Source organism: Fusarium phalaenopsidis (assembly GCF_050370095.1).
Source record: "Fusarium phalaenopsidis strain FUZ10S chromosome Unknown contig_32306, whole genome shotgun sequence".
NCBI classification, from domain to species: Eukaryota; Fungi; Ascomycota; class Sordariomycetes; order Hypocreales; family Nectriaceae; genus Fusarium; species Fusarium phalaenopsidis.
Window position 1 is genome coordinate 751,821 of NW_028145403.1, and position 15,338 is coordinate 767,158.

The 15,338-nt window shown below is 49.8% G+C and overlaps 6 protein-coding genes and 1 non-coding gene across 7 annotated transcripts; 6 read left to right on the forward strand and 1 right to left on the reverse strand.

Moving 5' to 3' along the window:
- Nucleotides 1–1,235: 1,235 nt before the first annotated feature.
- On the reverse strand, nt 1,236–2,572 carry LRP88_11084 (phosphoesterase family-domain-containing protein; the record flags this gene model as incomplete). Its single annotated transcript, XM_083247525.1, has 2 exons — nt 1,236–2,266; nt 2,314–2,572. 2 exons carry the CDS (start codon nt 2,570–2,572, stop codon nt 1,236–1,238), a joined length of 1,290 nt encoding a protein of 429 aa, XP_083096673.1.
- A 455-nt stretch (nt 2,573–3,027) lies between these two features.
- LRP88_11085 (multicopper oxidase-domain-containing protein) lies at nt 3,028–5,085 on the forward strand (the record flags this gene model as incomplete). The annotated part of the gene is made up of 1 exon (XM_083247526.1): nt 3,028–5,085. One exon carries the CDS (start codon nt 3,028–3,030, stop codon nt 5,083–5,085), a length of 2,058 nt encoding a protein of 685 aa, XP_083096674.1.
- A 2,419-nt stretch (nt 5,086–7,504) lies between these two features.
- Nucleotides 7,505–8,791, forward strand: LRP88_11086 (uncharacterized protein; the record flags this gene model as incomplete). The annotated part of the gene is made up of 1 exon (XM_083247527.1): nt 7,505–8,791. One exon carries the CDS (start codon nt 7,505–7,507, stop codon nt 8,789–8,791), a length of 1,287 nt encoding a protein of 428 aa, XP_083096675.1.
- A 747-nt stretch (nt 8,792–9,538) lies between these two features.
- On the forward strand, nt 9,539–10,302 carry LRP88_11087 (uncharacterized protein; the record flags this gene model as incomplete). Its single annotated transcript, XM_083247528.1, has 2 exons — nt 9,539–10,238; nt 10,295–10,302. The coding sequence occupies 2 exons, from the start codon at nt 9,539–9,541 to the stop codon at nt 10,300–10,302; spliced, it is 708 nt and encodes a 235-aa protein (XP_083096676.1).
- A 775-nt stretch (nt 10,303–11,077) lies between these two features.
- Nucleotides 11,078–13,034, forward strand: LRP88_11088 (cytochrome P450; the record flags this gene model as incomplete). The annotated part of the gene is made up of 5 exons (XM_083247529.1): nt 11,078–11,504; nt 11,783–12,099; nt 12,164–12,288; nt 12,336–12,631; nt 12,865–13,034. The coding sequence occupies 5 exons, from the start codon at nt 11,078–11,080 to the stop codon at nt 13,032–13,034; spliced, it is 1,335 nt and encodes a 444-aa protein (XP_083096677.1).
- Nucleotides 13,035–13,381: 347 nt separating this feature from the next.
- On the forward strand, nt 13,382–13,497 carry LRP88_11089. Its single transcript, XR_014475191.1, has one exon. It is a non-coding gene; the product is annotated as a 5S ribosomal RNA (ribosomal RNA).
- A 794-nt stretch (nt 13,498–14,291) lies between these two features.
- Nucleotides 14,292–15,172, forward strand: LRP88_11090 (uncharacterized protein; the record flags this gene model as incomplete). Its single annotated transcript, XM_083247530.1, has 2 exons — nt 14,292–15,096; nt 15,147–15,172. 2 exons carry the CDS (start codon nt 14,292–14,294, stop codon nt 15,170–15,172), a joined length of 831 nt encoding a protein of 276 aa, XP_083096678.1.
- Between the last annotated feature and the right edge of the window lie 166 nt (nt 15,173–15,338).

Sequence of the window (15,338 nt, forward strand, 5' to 3'; positions counted from 1 at the left end):
AAAGTCCAGATATAATGGGCGATAGAAGAAAAGATGCGGATGGAGATGAGGCATCTTCTCGATAAGACTGTAACCGTAGAGCGGCACGTTCAAGGCCTGTCGGCTCCCCTTGGAGAGTGCTGAGGATCGACGCGATAGCAGAGTGAGGCAGATCCAAGGGCTCGAGGTGTAGTCGTACAAGCTCCTCAGCCTGAGACTGGGACTTTTCTGTAGGTTCTGAAATATCATCGCTTTCCCTGTTGGTGTCGTAGCTGAGGATGCCTCTCATTTCTTCATCGTCGACTGAGTCAGATTGACGACGGGTCTGGGAGGGAATTTCATCGCGAGCTGCCAGATAACCACCAATTCCCATGCTAATGCTGCCCGCACATAGTTCGGCTAGGCCCCCAGAGATGACTGTGTCTGTCTTGCCGAGCGAACTGAGCCCTGCCGTCAGGGCAAAGGGTACGGTCAATCCATCTGAGAAGCCCAGTGTGAAGTCGGAAAGAAACCGCTTGAGTGCTGGGCTGTGTGAGAACCTCATGATGAGAGACAAATGGTCGATGATGAGGGTAGGTTGGCTGGTCTAAACCGTACAAAATGTGTTGAAAGCCAGCAATAAGCATTCAGTTGACGCGAAGGTTTATCGAACTGCCATTAATTGAATTTCTACCTTCCTTCCTCGGCCAAAGCGTCCGTGTCGATCTCTCGGTGACAAACTGGGATAGTGTTGCATTCTGTTCGGCAATATCCTGCCGGATATCGTTGCTTGTGATGATCTACAAAAGTTCTAGGAAGCACATGGCGAAAACTCGCGTTCCTACAGGGTGGTTCAGACCATCAACGGCCGCCCCACTGGTGCTGACCAACCTACGGTGTCTCATTCGCTTGCCCCTGGCTCGATGCTAGTCTTAGCGGCGCAGGGTTCACGATGCCGCTGAAGCCGGAGATCAAGATCCTGGCATTGGAGATGGTACAAGCTTGGCGATCTGACAGCGGCTTGGCGAGGAACCGTGCCGCTCAACTTCAGGCGAGCAGATTCAGCCTCGGCTTTAAATTGTATTGGGTCTTAATGTTGGTGAGTGTAATTGTATTCTCGCTCTTTGTAGTTCATAACCCATTTTTGGACACGTTAAGAAAAGCTAGAATAAGAGGGAGAAGATAAGGAAACCAAAGAGATTCAGTATTTAAAAGCTTGCAATTATTGTCATTAGACTTGGTCCGAGTAGGTCTATCTACAAGCTTAAACCACTAATTTACTTGGACTTGGGAGCCTCGTAGCCCTTAGGGGGACTCAATCCATCCGGCACCTCAATGCTATCCTTGTAGTAAGTAGGAGAATGGCTCTTGTGCCACTCCTTGCGAATAGGCTCAAAAACCTTTCGTCCAGAGAAGCTATGCTCAAGATCCAAGTTGGGAGCAGGATACTGATGGTTGCCACCAGCAGTGTTGAAAGGACCAGCGTAAGAGACGTTGTAGAACATCTTGTCAAGCTTGTGAGACTTCCATCGGCGAAGCTTGTCACCAGTCTTGCGGGCAACCAGCTGGAAGACGTTGGCGCCGACGTCCCATCGACCCAGTGTGGGGAGGTTCCAGTTGGCTTGGACGGTAGAGATTTCAGAGTAGTGGTTGTAGAAGTTGTTGTCGGTGGTGCCAACAAGATGCTTGGGAACGGCATCACCAAGGAGGATACCAAGAATATGGTTCTGGTTGGCATACGTCTCGTTCTCATCCCAGGTAATCAAGACAAGGGTGTTGTCCATAAAGTGCTTGTCCTTCAGGAGAGGCTCCAGGAACTTGCGACACCAGTTACCAGCCACAGTAACAGAGGTATCATGGCCGTCAGAGGTCATGTTGGGAGTGATGAACATCCACTGAGGCAGCTTGTTCTCCTTGAGATCCTTGTGGAACAGGGATCGCGAGGTATCAACCAAGGAGACGTTCTTAATCTGCGACAGACGCTTCTCAGAGAAAGCGATGCTGTCATGAAGAACGGCAGGGTTGTGCTTGCGCACATAGTCGTTGGCGCCGTTCTTGTGGTTCACCCAAGAGAAGCCCTCGAAACCAGAGTAGGGCATGTCCTCCTGGTAAAGACCCCAAGAGATACCGCGGTGCTCGAGCAAGTCAATGACAGTAGAGACATTACGAGGGTTGCGGTTGAAGTCATCGTTCTGCATGCCAAAGTAGTCACCAGCGATGGCGGCCATGTAGTTGGGCTCAGAAGGATGAGTGACGCCAAAGTAGTTGGACAGAGTGATGCCCTTGGATCTGAACCAAGCAAAGTTGGCTGTTTTCGTTAGATTTTTACTCTCATTCAAGACGAAGAATACTCACGATCGCCAAAGGCCTTGTCGTAGTTCTCATTCTCAAAGTAGATGATGGCAATGCGGTCAAATGCCTTGCCTCGGACCTTGCTAGTCGGGCTGCTGGTCTTTGCTGTCGCAGCAGCAGCAGCAACCTCGGCAGTTCCAGTGGCGGTGTACTTGGTCTCCCATCCTGACTTGTCGCCGTGAAGCTTATCAGGAGGAGAGTAAGGAGAGTGACCGAGCGCTAGGCCAGCAACGGCCAGAAGGGTGGCGGTTTGAAGCAGCATCGTGAGAGTTACAAGTGAGGTTGGTGTGGCTGACCTTCAGCTCAACTCCAAGAGGTGAACTTGATATTCTATCTATATGATCTCCGTTTGTATGGCTACTGTCATATGCACGTTGCCACGGATATTGTGCCGAACGGAGCTCGCACGTCTCCACCGTCGGTCAACGTAACATGTTTGGTGCTGAGCGACATTTCCAACCTCAATATTACCCCAGGATGAAAAAGTTCCAATGGAACAGAAACGCTAAGCACGTGGTGTCGAGGACAAGGTAGAGACGCGCGGTGCTCGCGTGCCGTCGTATCCGACTTGACGTCAATTTGGCCACCCCTGTCACCTCCACTTCGCAAGCATATCAGGGTGGAGATGATTGTTTAGCTGGCTTGTGAGAGGCGCCCTTCTTCTCTGGAAAGGGAGAATGGCTGAATGGACATTGCATTGCAAACCTCGACTCAACAATGGCTGGAGAGTCGGATGCAGAGAGGGTGCCGTGGGTCAGGCAAGATGGCTGTGACGCTGACAACACCCGGTTCCTGCAAGACAACCAGGAGAAACCCGACGACCTGATTTACAAGGAAGAGACTCAGGCAGCTTGGCTTCAGAGACTCTTGCTTTCCGTTCTCTGCATCTTCTCTCTTTTCGCTCTAGCAGCCTTCACCCTCAGCCAATACATCACATCCTCGCCAGCCCATAATGACGGCCACTCAGAGGCTACCCACGAGACTACGGTGTCGCCATCACCATCACCATCAGTCATTCAACACCATGAAGATATCCCTTCCGTCGCCCAGCTTCGGGATCCTAACGAATACATCCTGTCACCCTCATGGGATTTTGACGCTCATCCAACAATCAGAGAATATTTCTGGACTATCACTACCGCTACCCTCAACCCAGATGGTGTCTACCGCCCAATGTTTCTCATCAACAACCAATTCCCCGGCCCTATGGTTGAATGCAATGAGGGAGATACCATCGTGGTGCACATCATGAATCAAGCGCCCAATGCAACCGCCATACATTTTCACGGCATGTTTCAGAATGGCACTAATAATATGGACGGAACTGTTGGTATTACCCAATGTCCAATTGCGCCCAACTCAAACTTTACCTATCGGTTCGACGTCAAGGGCCAGCATGGCACATATTGGTACCATGCTCATCACAGTTCCCAGGCGTCTGATGGTCTACTAGGGCCGATGGTTGTTCACTCAAAACAAGAGCTGAAACTGCAGGAGCTTGACTATGCAACCGACAGAGTTGTCATGGTGCAGGATCACTATCACAACTTGACTTCAGAGCTCCTGATGGACTACCTTGCCCCTGATCAGGAAAACGACGAGCCCGTACCTGACAACGCGCTGATCAACGGAAGTGGTGTCCGTGACTGCTCAGACTTTCCGGGTTGGCCGTGCGATACCACGAACGTGTCAGCACCAAAGATCGATCTTGAAGCCGGAAAGCGCCATAGATTACGCATCATCAATGTTGGAGCGTTTGCCGAGTTTCAGATCCAGTTTGATGAGCATCCGTTCTACATCACCGAGGTCGACGGAACAGATGTTCATCCAGAGCCTTTCCATCGCGTCAACGTCCTCCCAGCACAAAGATACAGCGTGGTGCTGGAAACCAATGTTACTTCACTCAGTCCAGCGTTTTGGGTGAGAGCGCGCATGGTAACACACTGTTTCAAGAGAGAGAATACGCGTCTTCAACCTGAACTGAGGGCTATAATACGCTATACATCACCAGACGCGGAACCTCAAGCGGAACAACCTACAAGCAAAGAGTGGTCGGAAGCAATCGAAGTAATATGTCGGGATCTCAACACCACTGCACTTCGTCCTGTCAAGTCAATATCTCCACCTCCAGCAGATGACTTTATAGTGTTGCGAGCAAACTTTGAAATCGGCGACTGGCGACTAGCTCGAGGTTTCTTCAATGACTCGACATGGCATGGCAATGCTACGCATCCATCGCTGCACAGATACCTGGATGCGGATGTCAAGGGGTCTGTTGAAAGAGGTGCTGTTAGTGTGAACGAACAAGTTTTTGATCGTAAGAAGGAACTGGTCCTTGAAACGACAGAAGTTCGCACCATTGACACCTCGATAAACAACTTTGATGACGGTGCCCATCCTTTCCATCTCCACGGCCACAAGTTCTTTGTCCTCTTGCAAGGGAACAGCGGGTATCCTCCAAACTCTACTGAGCTGCCAAAATACCTCAAAGAACACAACCTGCTCGAGAATCCCCTGCGTCGAGATACCATCACGGTCGAAGGCTACGCATGGGCCGTCATCAGGGTAGTCCTGGATAATCCAGGGATGTGGGCGTTTCATTGTCACAACACGTGGCATGCTGAGTCGGGCATGGTGATGCAATTCCTTGTGAAATCGGATGTGATGGGTGAATGGGAAGTCGACCCAGAACATCGAGAGATGTGTGTGAGAAAGGGCGTCGCAGCAGGGATGAGGCCAGATGATAGCATTTGGTTTGGACAGTTTAGGGAGTAGAAGAGAGGAAGCTTAGACTTCTAACTTGTTATCTAGATACATACATAATAGAACCCCCAATGCTACACATTAGTCGAACGGATGATGGAATGACGCGGAATGTTTGAGACCCAAGTTAATATAACTAGTGCATGCGATCGGAGTCCCGTTGGCGATGTAGTCCCTTCAATGAGAAGGACTAGAGTAGCTTTCAAGCCCCTTTCTCTATTTTCTTTTTGTATCATGACATCCTCGTAGCAAACATCGGTCCTCCTGACGAAGACATAGTGGCATGAAAGACCAATCGGAAAATTACATCAACTAACCACTCTTTCCCTTTATCGCGGTTACCCGCTCCTCTGTGATGATAACCAAGGAAGCTCCGGGGCGGGATTCAAAAACCCCATCGGTGTTGGGTATGACAAGGCTCCCGCCAGGTTCCTAGTGCGTCAAGATAGCAAGCCAACCCGGTCTTGGCTGATCTGGGGAGGGGAGATCGGAAAGCCGGGGCTGAGCAGTGTCTCATGGTAAGACGGCAGTTCCGGCATTGGACGCCACCGCATATAAGGAGGGTTTTCGGTCCTCTCCTTGGTGATCTGCGGAAGAAAGATTATGTCTTTGCATCTCAGCCGCCTGCAAGGTAGCCCCGAGTTCAGGTATTCAGCCGATCCTGGCCATTGGAAGTATGTAACTGAGGGCCTTTACGCGAACGCCCGATTATGCTCATTAGCTGTCAATTGGCTACTGAATCATTATAACTCAGGTGTGGCGCTTCTTGGCACATCGTGACCGGGGTCTACACCATTTGCAACGTCGATTCATATCCAACGATATCACAGCCTGCTTCCTGGCGATCAACACTTTTCGGTGCCATGCATCACCGGTCAAGTAATCAGTGAATACCTGAAGAGGACTACCAGAGCCTTCTTTAGTTGGATGCATGCACGCCACCGAAAATGAGACCACTAGTAGTATTCTATTTAAAGGTTAGCAACGTATTGAAAAGATGACTTATATTGGTCAGTGTGCAATGATCCCCACCGGTCATGGACGACAACATTATTATCCAAACACGATTTATCGGAACTCTTTTCTTTTCCTCTTCCTCGTAATCGTTCAACCAAAAGCTTTTTTCTCTGTCGGCGGGATCTCACTGACCACACAAAGCTCACAATGGAGATTCTGGGCATTGTCTCCGCTGCAATAGCTGCCTCAAGCCTGCGAACCGTAAGACTGTCGGTGGGGTACTCCTTTGGCGATGAAGGGGTTACTGCAACCGTGAGCGCCTCTGGACGCTTACAGCGTGTGTCGCGGCACTTTGCAGGGCAAGATTTCGGTTATTGTGTCGACCACCCGTCCATCTCAGAACCCTATTTCGTTGTTGACCGCATCAGGTCACTTCTTTCTTTGCCCTTCAACTTTAGCGACTCTATAGGGATCGATCCAACACTCAATGTCTTTTACATGAGTGACGATTCATCGACCCAGTTCGTCCATGATCGCTGGCCGCTTTTTTTCATTAAGACGGAGCACGGTTGGAGGATCAAGATGCAGTTTTTTGCGTCTGGTGGGGTTATATACCAGACCTACGAATTCATCTTCCAAGGGATCGACAACCAGCCTCCAACGTTGAGAATGATGCCTGACCTGCTCATTCGGCAACTTGATTTCATTGATGCTGGGAATAAATTCAATGAGGCCGATCCACTGGACGAGGCCTATGAAACCGAACTCCTGGAGAACAGCACGTGCATCAAGCGATCGCACCACATCAAAGAGGGGGAAGTGGCCTTGCTTATCCGAGCTTGCTCCAACCACGAACTTCTTAAATTCAAACAACTCGAAGACGAAGAAAGTGAAATCGAAGGTGGCAATAGTGGACAGGACCGAGAGGGTGATCAACATGTACAAGCAGACGGAAATGGTAGTCAAGACCACCGGGCGGGCAATCGGAGAGCGAAGACATTTGGGATAGTATGGAACAACAAGGCTTTGGAGCATCTCCGAGCCCACAACACACTGAAGGTTACATTCGCCTATCACCTTGAGTTCCTTCCCAATCGAAACGTACACGCCTATTCCACTATGAACGCTACAAACATTGAAACCGCAATCCAGCGAATCAACGATAACCCTTTCGAGGAGCACTCTTTCACGAAGCAAACGGATGTCAACCGGGCTCTGTGGCGGAACCTGGAGCACATTCTCTCAGTTTGCAGTATTCCTGTCATTGCTGGGAATGTTAGAAGTTAGGAACCTGCGATCGCTTTAATATGTGGGGATGTGGATGGTCATCGAGTTGCAACGGCAGCCAGTTTGTGAGTAATCGTCAGATGGTTTATCATGGCTCACTAACACATGTAGCTATTGCTTCGAGTTTTTACTACTAGCCTTGGACTATTTCAAGTCTTGCTCACACTAGTCAGACTACACTCGCTGGATGACGGAACGGATTCTGAAAACCTGCAACGGACACTTGAGGTGGTTATTTGGCAAGGAATACAGGAACCTCTCTGAGAATCCTTTCTCCCCCCATTGCTGGGTCAACGGCAAGGTGATCGACAGGTGGGATGAGAACCCCTACCTCGCTTCGAAGTCATTAGTCGAAGTGCCCTTCCAGATCATCAAAGCTGGGGACTTTCACGCGCGAAACAAGACATGGAAGATTCCACACGAGGCAGAGGTCACTACGCAGGCCTGGATCAAGGAGCTTGACCAGCGAAACAAGCTTGGCCATTACGCATTTCCCCGCTACAGCAACGAGCCCACTGACACCTTTTACTTTACCGATCACATCTTCATCTGGCGTGCCATCAAGTCTGCCGAGAGCTTAGGTTTCAAATCTAAGCTCAGCGTTTCCATCCAAACCAACGACGACCGAGGACAGCCTGCCATGAAAACCAGAAATTACTCTTCTATCCAAGTCCAGAATCAAATCCTCAAGCGGTTCACCACTGAGAATCCAATATCTAAGAAACGAATGATCGCCGTCTCTAGGAGTCCTGCCCACAACCGGTTCCTGCTGCGCACCAAAGATGCCGAGTTGTTCCACGCTATGGATCTGGGGCTGTTTGACAAGCCCGGAGCGGAGAAAGGTCACGACGTATGGCAGAACAAGGTCGAGACATGGAAAAATCTCCTAGACTGCCAGATTTACCACGAGGACAACGATGACACGACTTGGGATGAGCCGCTGCGATTTGCTTTGTCATATATTGTGGCTCAGACGGGGAAGCGTATGAACCTACGCTCCGTGGATAAAATGCGTTCATATGCCAAGTCAGTTCTGATCCGAAGTGCTTGGGCCAATGGACTTCTGCCCGGAAGATTTGACGCCAATAAAGAACCGACGCTTCACAACGACGTGAACACGCGGGACACTTACTGGGCCAGCTCTTTCGAGATTCCATACATTCTTTGGAAGTGCTCCAGACATCCCTCCACCGATGATGATACTCCCAAAACCCAGACTAAAGACGAACCCACCATCACTCAGCAAAATTTGGTATTAAGTTCAAATGCTGAACTATTAAAGTCGCTAAAACAGCTCCTGGAAGGCCAGATGGGCCCAAACGCCTTTCCTAACCATCCAGTCGAGTCCATGAAGCGCAATTTTCCGTTCAACGACGTTGTGGACCAGAAGAACATTGTACAGCTCTCAGACGAGTGGCTTTACAATGAACCTTATTTCTTTACCGATAAGCCTCTAGGAACTGAAACCTCGTGACTAATGTTGCGTTTCCCGAACATGAGTGAAAATAAACCAAGGGGGATTGCCGTGGTCGATGTCCCCAAGTCCAAGATGTCAAAGACAAACAAGCAGAGTCTGAATGAATTGATCAAAGAGTTCAGCACCCCAGCCGATCTCAAAAATTTCATGTCCAAGAAACGGCTGCCGAGCGAGGCGAAAAAGAGGTTTTGCGTTTCGTTCGCTACACGCCCAGACCACAACCAAGTCTACCTCCAGACAGATTCAGATTCAGAAACGGATGCAATGGAGGCTTTCTACCAGAATCACTGCTCAATCGAAAAGTTCATTCAGGAAGTGACGGAGCCTGAGTTGAACAGGTGGACAACTGAGCTTCATCTATCTTTTTTTTCAATCAACCGGCAGCAATCAACAAGCCGCCGAGCCAGGGTCCAGTCGGGCTGGCCTAACGTTGATATTCTGAGTGAAGATTGGAGTTCTGTGCGACTCGACCAGATTGCCATGGGATTTCGATTTGATGGCGACTTCTTTGATCGGTACTGGACCTGTCACTTTCTTGAGTGTGATCCCCAGATGTCAAGCGAATTTAATATCAAGGATGCTTTAGACGATCTGCTCCTGATCAAAGGCCCTGTGGGGACTAACGACAGGAAGGAGCCTTGGCAACAACGCAGGGTCTTGGAGCTTCTTTTATTCAACAGAATCATTCTCCGGATGCAAGAGTGTGCGGCCGATATCCTTCAAGAGGCAAGACTCAAAGCTTGGATGAAGTCTGCGGGGAACAAGGCCAGCGTACAAGAGGGCAACACCACCATAGAAAGTGATTCCGACGACTCTTCGGATGTTGACTACAACGCCTTTCTTACAACCAGTAGGCGGTGCCAAGAGTATCAACAGATGCTGCAGACAGTTCAGCAGGACCTCCATGAGAACCTGGCCAAGGTCGAGCAGCGGTTGAATCGAGAAGAAGAACGTGGGGCCGAGAGGCCTCGGTGGACATTTAATGATGAGAGCAGATACCGCGGTGTCATCTCAAAGCTTCTTGTATCCAGCCAGCACCACATCCAAGAGCTCACCCGCAGCCACACCAAGATCTCCAACTTGAATGACTCACTGGCCAAGAGACTCGAAGTTATCAGGAGCGGCTTGGACCAGCGGCGGGCTGATGACATCCAGCGATTCACGTACGTGACAGTCGCGTTTCTGCCTCTGGGTTTCGCCACGGGACTTTTTAGTATGAGCGCGGCCCCGACCAGTCGTACAATAGTGGGTATGGTAGTCACTGCTGCTGTCGCTCTGGCCACCACTGTGTTGGTTCTCTGTTATGCCAAACCACTAGAAGCAGCCTTCACTGGGGGCTCCGAATGCGTCCGCCAGTGGGTGGCCGGCGTGCGAGGGAGTAAGGCCAAGCAAGTTAGAGGCACTCATGACATAGATATTGCAAGCAACACCGGCATGACTCATGGTAGGTACAGATGGTATGACTTACAAGGAGACAGAAGCTGACAAGCTATTACCTAGGTCGCTAGGCAAGATCCTGCTGCCACCAAAACATCCTGGAGGAACCTGTTACGAGACAGAAGGGGTATTGTCCATAATCAAATGAAATATTAAGAGTACGCCCATCAAATCGTTGTCTAACGGGCTTGGCTTCTCACTGCTGTCGTCCCTGAGGGATGAAGCTCAGTGGTCACGGGTAGCTAGCACAATGAATTTTATTATTGATCACCAAGCTTCGTGAAGTGAGCATCCTATCTTACCAATGAAGAAATATGAAGACTTTCATTTTACTAAAAAAAAAAAATGAACCAGAATGCTTTTCAGTTGTGTTATGCTTGCGTTATGTCTATTGAGATGCTCTGAAGCCCCCACCACCTGGCCCCTTGCAATCTTTTTGATTAAGAACCAGCATGGTTGTGCCCGCTCCTGTGCATGGTGGCTAAGACACTTGGAGACGGAACTCCGCTCGTGCAGACGGGGAGCGGGCCGGAGATGGAAGATGTGACACCTTGGGCCAACCAAAGCCCGGGCATTATCACATCAATGCATCATTGGCTTCATCGAGGTTTTGCCTTGGCGGTTATTACACTCCACCTGCCGAATAAGACAGGATATGGGTCTCAGCTGCTCGCAATACCATTCCCTGATTCGACCTTGTCGGGATCAGACGGATCAAGATGTGGGAAATTTGTCGCGAGGGGGGAAAATCTGAGACATGAGAGGGATATTCACATGCGTCTATAAGTACAAAGGAAAACCCAATGATTTCTGCAGATTTACTTTCTCACCTACAAGTCAGTCAATATGACTTTGCTGATTGATCTTCGAGGAGACTTCAAGTCCTACTTTGTTGTCTTTTTGTTTGGTGTCATTCTCCATGTTGCATTCTTTTGTCGTGGAGAATGGGATATCTACACGAACAAGATTGTTGTCGCCTGGCTTGGGACCTTGGCAGCTTCCACCTTTCTGATTGCGCAGAGCGACAAGCATGAAAACGACTCTCACTGGGAGGCATTCACGATCGCCTTGAAACATTGTTCTACTCTCGTGGCCGGCACTATATGCAGTATCCTCATTTACCGAGCTGTGTTTCATCGACTCAATGTTTTTCCTGGCCCGTTCAAAGCTCGACTCTCAAATCTCTACGTCACGGCCCTGGGACTAAAGAACAGGCACCTCTACAAAGAGGTCCAGGAGCTGCACAAGAAATACGGGGATGTAGTCAGGATTGGTTTGTGGCAGCTCCCATTTCAGACTCACAATTCTGACTCTGACAGGGCCTTCGGAAATTTCCATCAACAGCTCAGAGGCGCTACACGCTCTTCACTCCAATAATACCCCATGTGTCAAAGGCCCCTGGTACAACATTATCTACCCGATGGTTTCACTCTTAGCCGATAGGAATAAGAAAAGCCACACAGAGAGGCGAAAGACTTGGGACAAGGCGTTTAATGCTAAGGGCAAGTACCTTATGGCCCGGCTGGAAAATGATTCTGACCATGTTCCTAGCTCTTCGAGACTACGAAACCAGAGTGGTGCAATATGCAGAACTCCTCCTCCACCAACTCGAGAAGATGGAGGGTCAGCCATTCAACGCAAAGCTTTGGATTCACTATTACACCTTCGATATCATGGGAGACCTTGCTTTTGGGCAGAGCTTTGGCATGCTCAGAGATGGCTTGAAGCATTACTACATGAAACTTGGCGATGAGAATATGTCACTGATTGGAGCTTTTTCTCGTCTCATCTGGCTTTTCCCCCTCTTCAAGGCCATCCCTGGTGTGAACCATACCCACCTCAAGTTTCAAAGGTGGCTGAGGGAGCAGGTTGATCGCAGGAGGAAGGCAAGTGAATTTCGACTTGTCACCTACTTAGACTGACAATCTGTAGAACGAGCCCCCTGTGTCGGACGTGTTTTCTTGGATCTTGGAGGACTATGAGTCCAAAGAGCAACCAACCAAGCAAGACTTTTTGAACTTGCACGGAGACGCTCACTTGATCGTCGTGGCCGGAAGGTAAGTTATCCAGTCAGGACTACCGCAGATACGCTGACCATGATTAGTGACACTACGGCCGTGACGATTACCTCGTTGTTTTACGAACTTTCTCAGCGCTTAGATATTTGCTCTCAACTTCAAGAAGAGATTGATGAGTACAAGAAGGAGCACACGAAGTCTGACTATGCCTCTCTTTCTCACCTTAAGCTTCTTCAGGCATGCATCGATGAGACCCTCCGCTTGCACCCGGTGGTTCCATCAGGCCTTCAACGCATGACGCCGCCGGAGGGTTTGCAAATTGGCGACACCTTTATCCCAGGAGATACAATTGTGCAGGTGCCAAGTTATACACTACAAAGAGGTGAGCGAGCCTACTACTTATTAGCACAGAGGGATTCTGGCTCACTGTTCATCGCTAGATGAGAGGGTATTTTTGCGGCCGAACGAATTCCTACCTGAAAGATGGACTTCGCAACCAGATTTGGTCAAGGATGCATCCGCATTTGCTCCGTTCTCTATGGGTGAGTTACAAATGTCTATTAGTCTCTCGATCTTGGTATTTTCTGACAGTCTAAGGCCGTAACTCTTGTGTAGGAAAGCAGCTCGGATTGATGGAGATTCGCTATGTTACAACCGAGATCTTGTCCCGATACAATATCCAGTTCGCTCCAGGGAATGACCCAAAGGAGTATCTAGAGAACAAGATGGATGTCTTCACGGCGGCTGTGCCCGATTTAAATCTGGTCTTTACTCCAAGGAATTGACGGTGGAGCTTGTATTTCACGATGTAGCAAGTATACGAACAGTGTTGGTCTTGTGGTCGGGGCTTTGTTTGACAACCGGAGATCTGTGTCTACCCGATAGCCATTACTGAGGGGGCGAGAGATATTGCTTGATGGTATGTGTGAGTGAAACAAGGGTCATAAAACAGAAATAGAGACTCAATTTGTTAGCCCCCGCCTCTAACTTTGAGTCGTATTGACATCAGGGGCTTGGGACAACCTTCACTGCTCGGGCGTCGGTGAAAGAGCTTCACATCATTCGAAAGTTTGCCATCGATAGGCAAAACGGATCAAGGAATATGTTGAAGAAATACAGCGCAAACTCCCACATACGACCATACCTACCGGAGAACTCGGGATCCCGTCCGCTCTCCCCTAGATAAACCGGTAAGGGGCGGATTAGTAGTTGAGTCGGTGACGATCAGCGAATCCCCGCTGTTGTATGTTTTTTGCCATCTTTGAAACTTCTTTTTGCGCCATGCTCATAATTGGTGAGGAGACAAGTAACAGGGAAAATCCTGGCTGGTGGTAAGCCGAGGCACAGCGTTGCAAATTGCCTCTCCACCCAAAGCAACACATGGCTCTCGCACAAAACAATGCCAAGTGCCTATCGCTAAAGTCATAAAACACTTAGCATCTTTTTTACTGGCCAATTCTTATCTCGTTTCGGGCCCCAAACCCTGACCCCGTGCCAAGATGTCGGGGTGAAAAGGTCTAGATCCTATCCTCCGGCTCGAACCGTCTCATGTAGGGGCTTGGCAGTCCCAATGGCATATTTCAAGTAAAGACTCTTCTTCGTTGTTTCACATTGTTTGGACTTGATGTTTAGCAGCCAATTAGGGTGATTCTAATGTAGCCGGTTCAAACATGAACTATTTTAAGTATACACCATTCTCCTCTCATTGCAAGCGAACAAGTGACACATTCCTCGACTACCGACTGAAGGTCGAAGCCACCAGTCTTTACTCGTCTCTTAGCCTTGTGGCTGACCTCAAACCGTCGCTTATTCTAAGTAGTAATGGAGTGATACATACCAAGGTCTACTGTGTCGCAAGATGATTTCGCCAACCTCTTCTGGAGTCGAGGGGTTTGAGGTTATTTTCAACTTCTCTCGGCCACAGTGCTCACTACACATAAATACCAGCCAATTCTCTCTGCCAGTAACCGTAATGCACCAATTCCCACCACACGCTCTCCCAACATCATAAAGAATATACCCAGCCTCCCTTTCATACCAACATGCCTCTCTTCAGCAGTCTTCGGCGGCGCCAGCCTGCCCACCACCGACACATCAACCCCAACCGTCTCCTCGTTACCACACTCCTCCTACCTGCTTTAGCCCTCGCCCAAGAAGATGACGAGCCCACCTCCTCCACCAACCAATTCTCCCAGCCCTTTGTCGACCAAATAACAGGCCTCAATATGGAGAGATTTTTTGGTGCAAGAACGTCGTTTGGCTTTGCCTTTGCCCTCCCTGATGCTCAGCCTGGTGCTGGCTCCGGCTCCTTCATTGGCCAACTCTCGTTCCCGCTTGTCAATGGGCAAGGTTGGGGATCGTTCGGCTTGACTGGAGATATGGAGGGCAACTTTATTCTCGCTGTCTGGCCAGATGGCAAGGGAGGTGTCATGGCATCCTTTCGACAAGCTACGAATGAAGACAACCCGCCCGAAGTTGCGGGACAATTCCGAGTCAGACCTCTCCCAGAGGGAGTTTCTGTCAACTCAACTTCTTTACTGTACACCTTTCTCTGCGAGAACTGCCTCGACAGTACTCTTGGCCTAGGCCCAGAAGCCACCGCAGGGAACGCGGTCATGGGGTGGGCATTGTCAGAGAGGCCGCCAAGGGGGGACCCTTCTGATCCTGGTGCATTCCTGGGTTTTCACGAAAGGGGCTTTGGACCCTTCACGGCTCGTCTGGCACAAGCCAAGACTGCAGGGTTCGATGCGGTTGCAGCCACGGCACTTGACCCCGTGGGGGACTCTGGGAACGCGGTGGCAGCCGTCCCAGGGGCTTTCGAAGATGGGAGTGGTGATGAAGATAGTGGTGACGAGGGAGGTGCCATTGGCGGGGGCAGAGGCGGGGGCAGAGGCGAGAGCGGAGGCGGGGACGACAGTGGTGATGACAGTGACGACGATGATTAGAGTGTTTTGATCGAGAGGACTACCTTGCAGTCCACCTTCATTATCTAAAGTTCTGTATAGTAGATGCCATTCTATAGCCTGAAATGTATCAAATGCTCAACTTTTGCCTCCACCAGTGGATGACGATAAGCCCAGCCATCACCA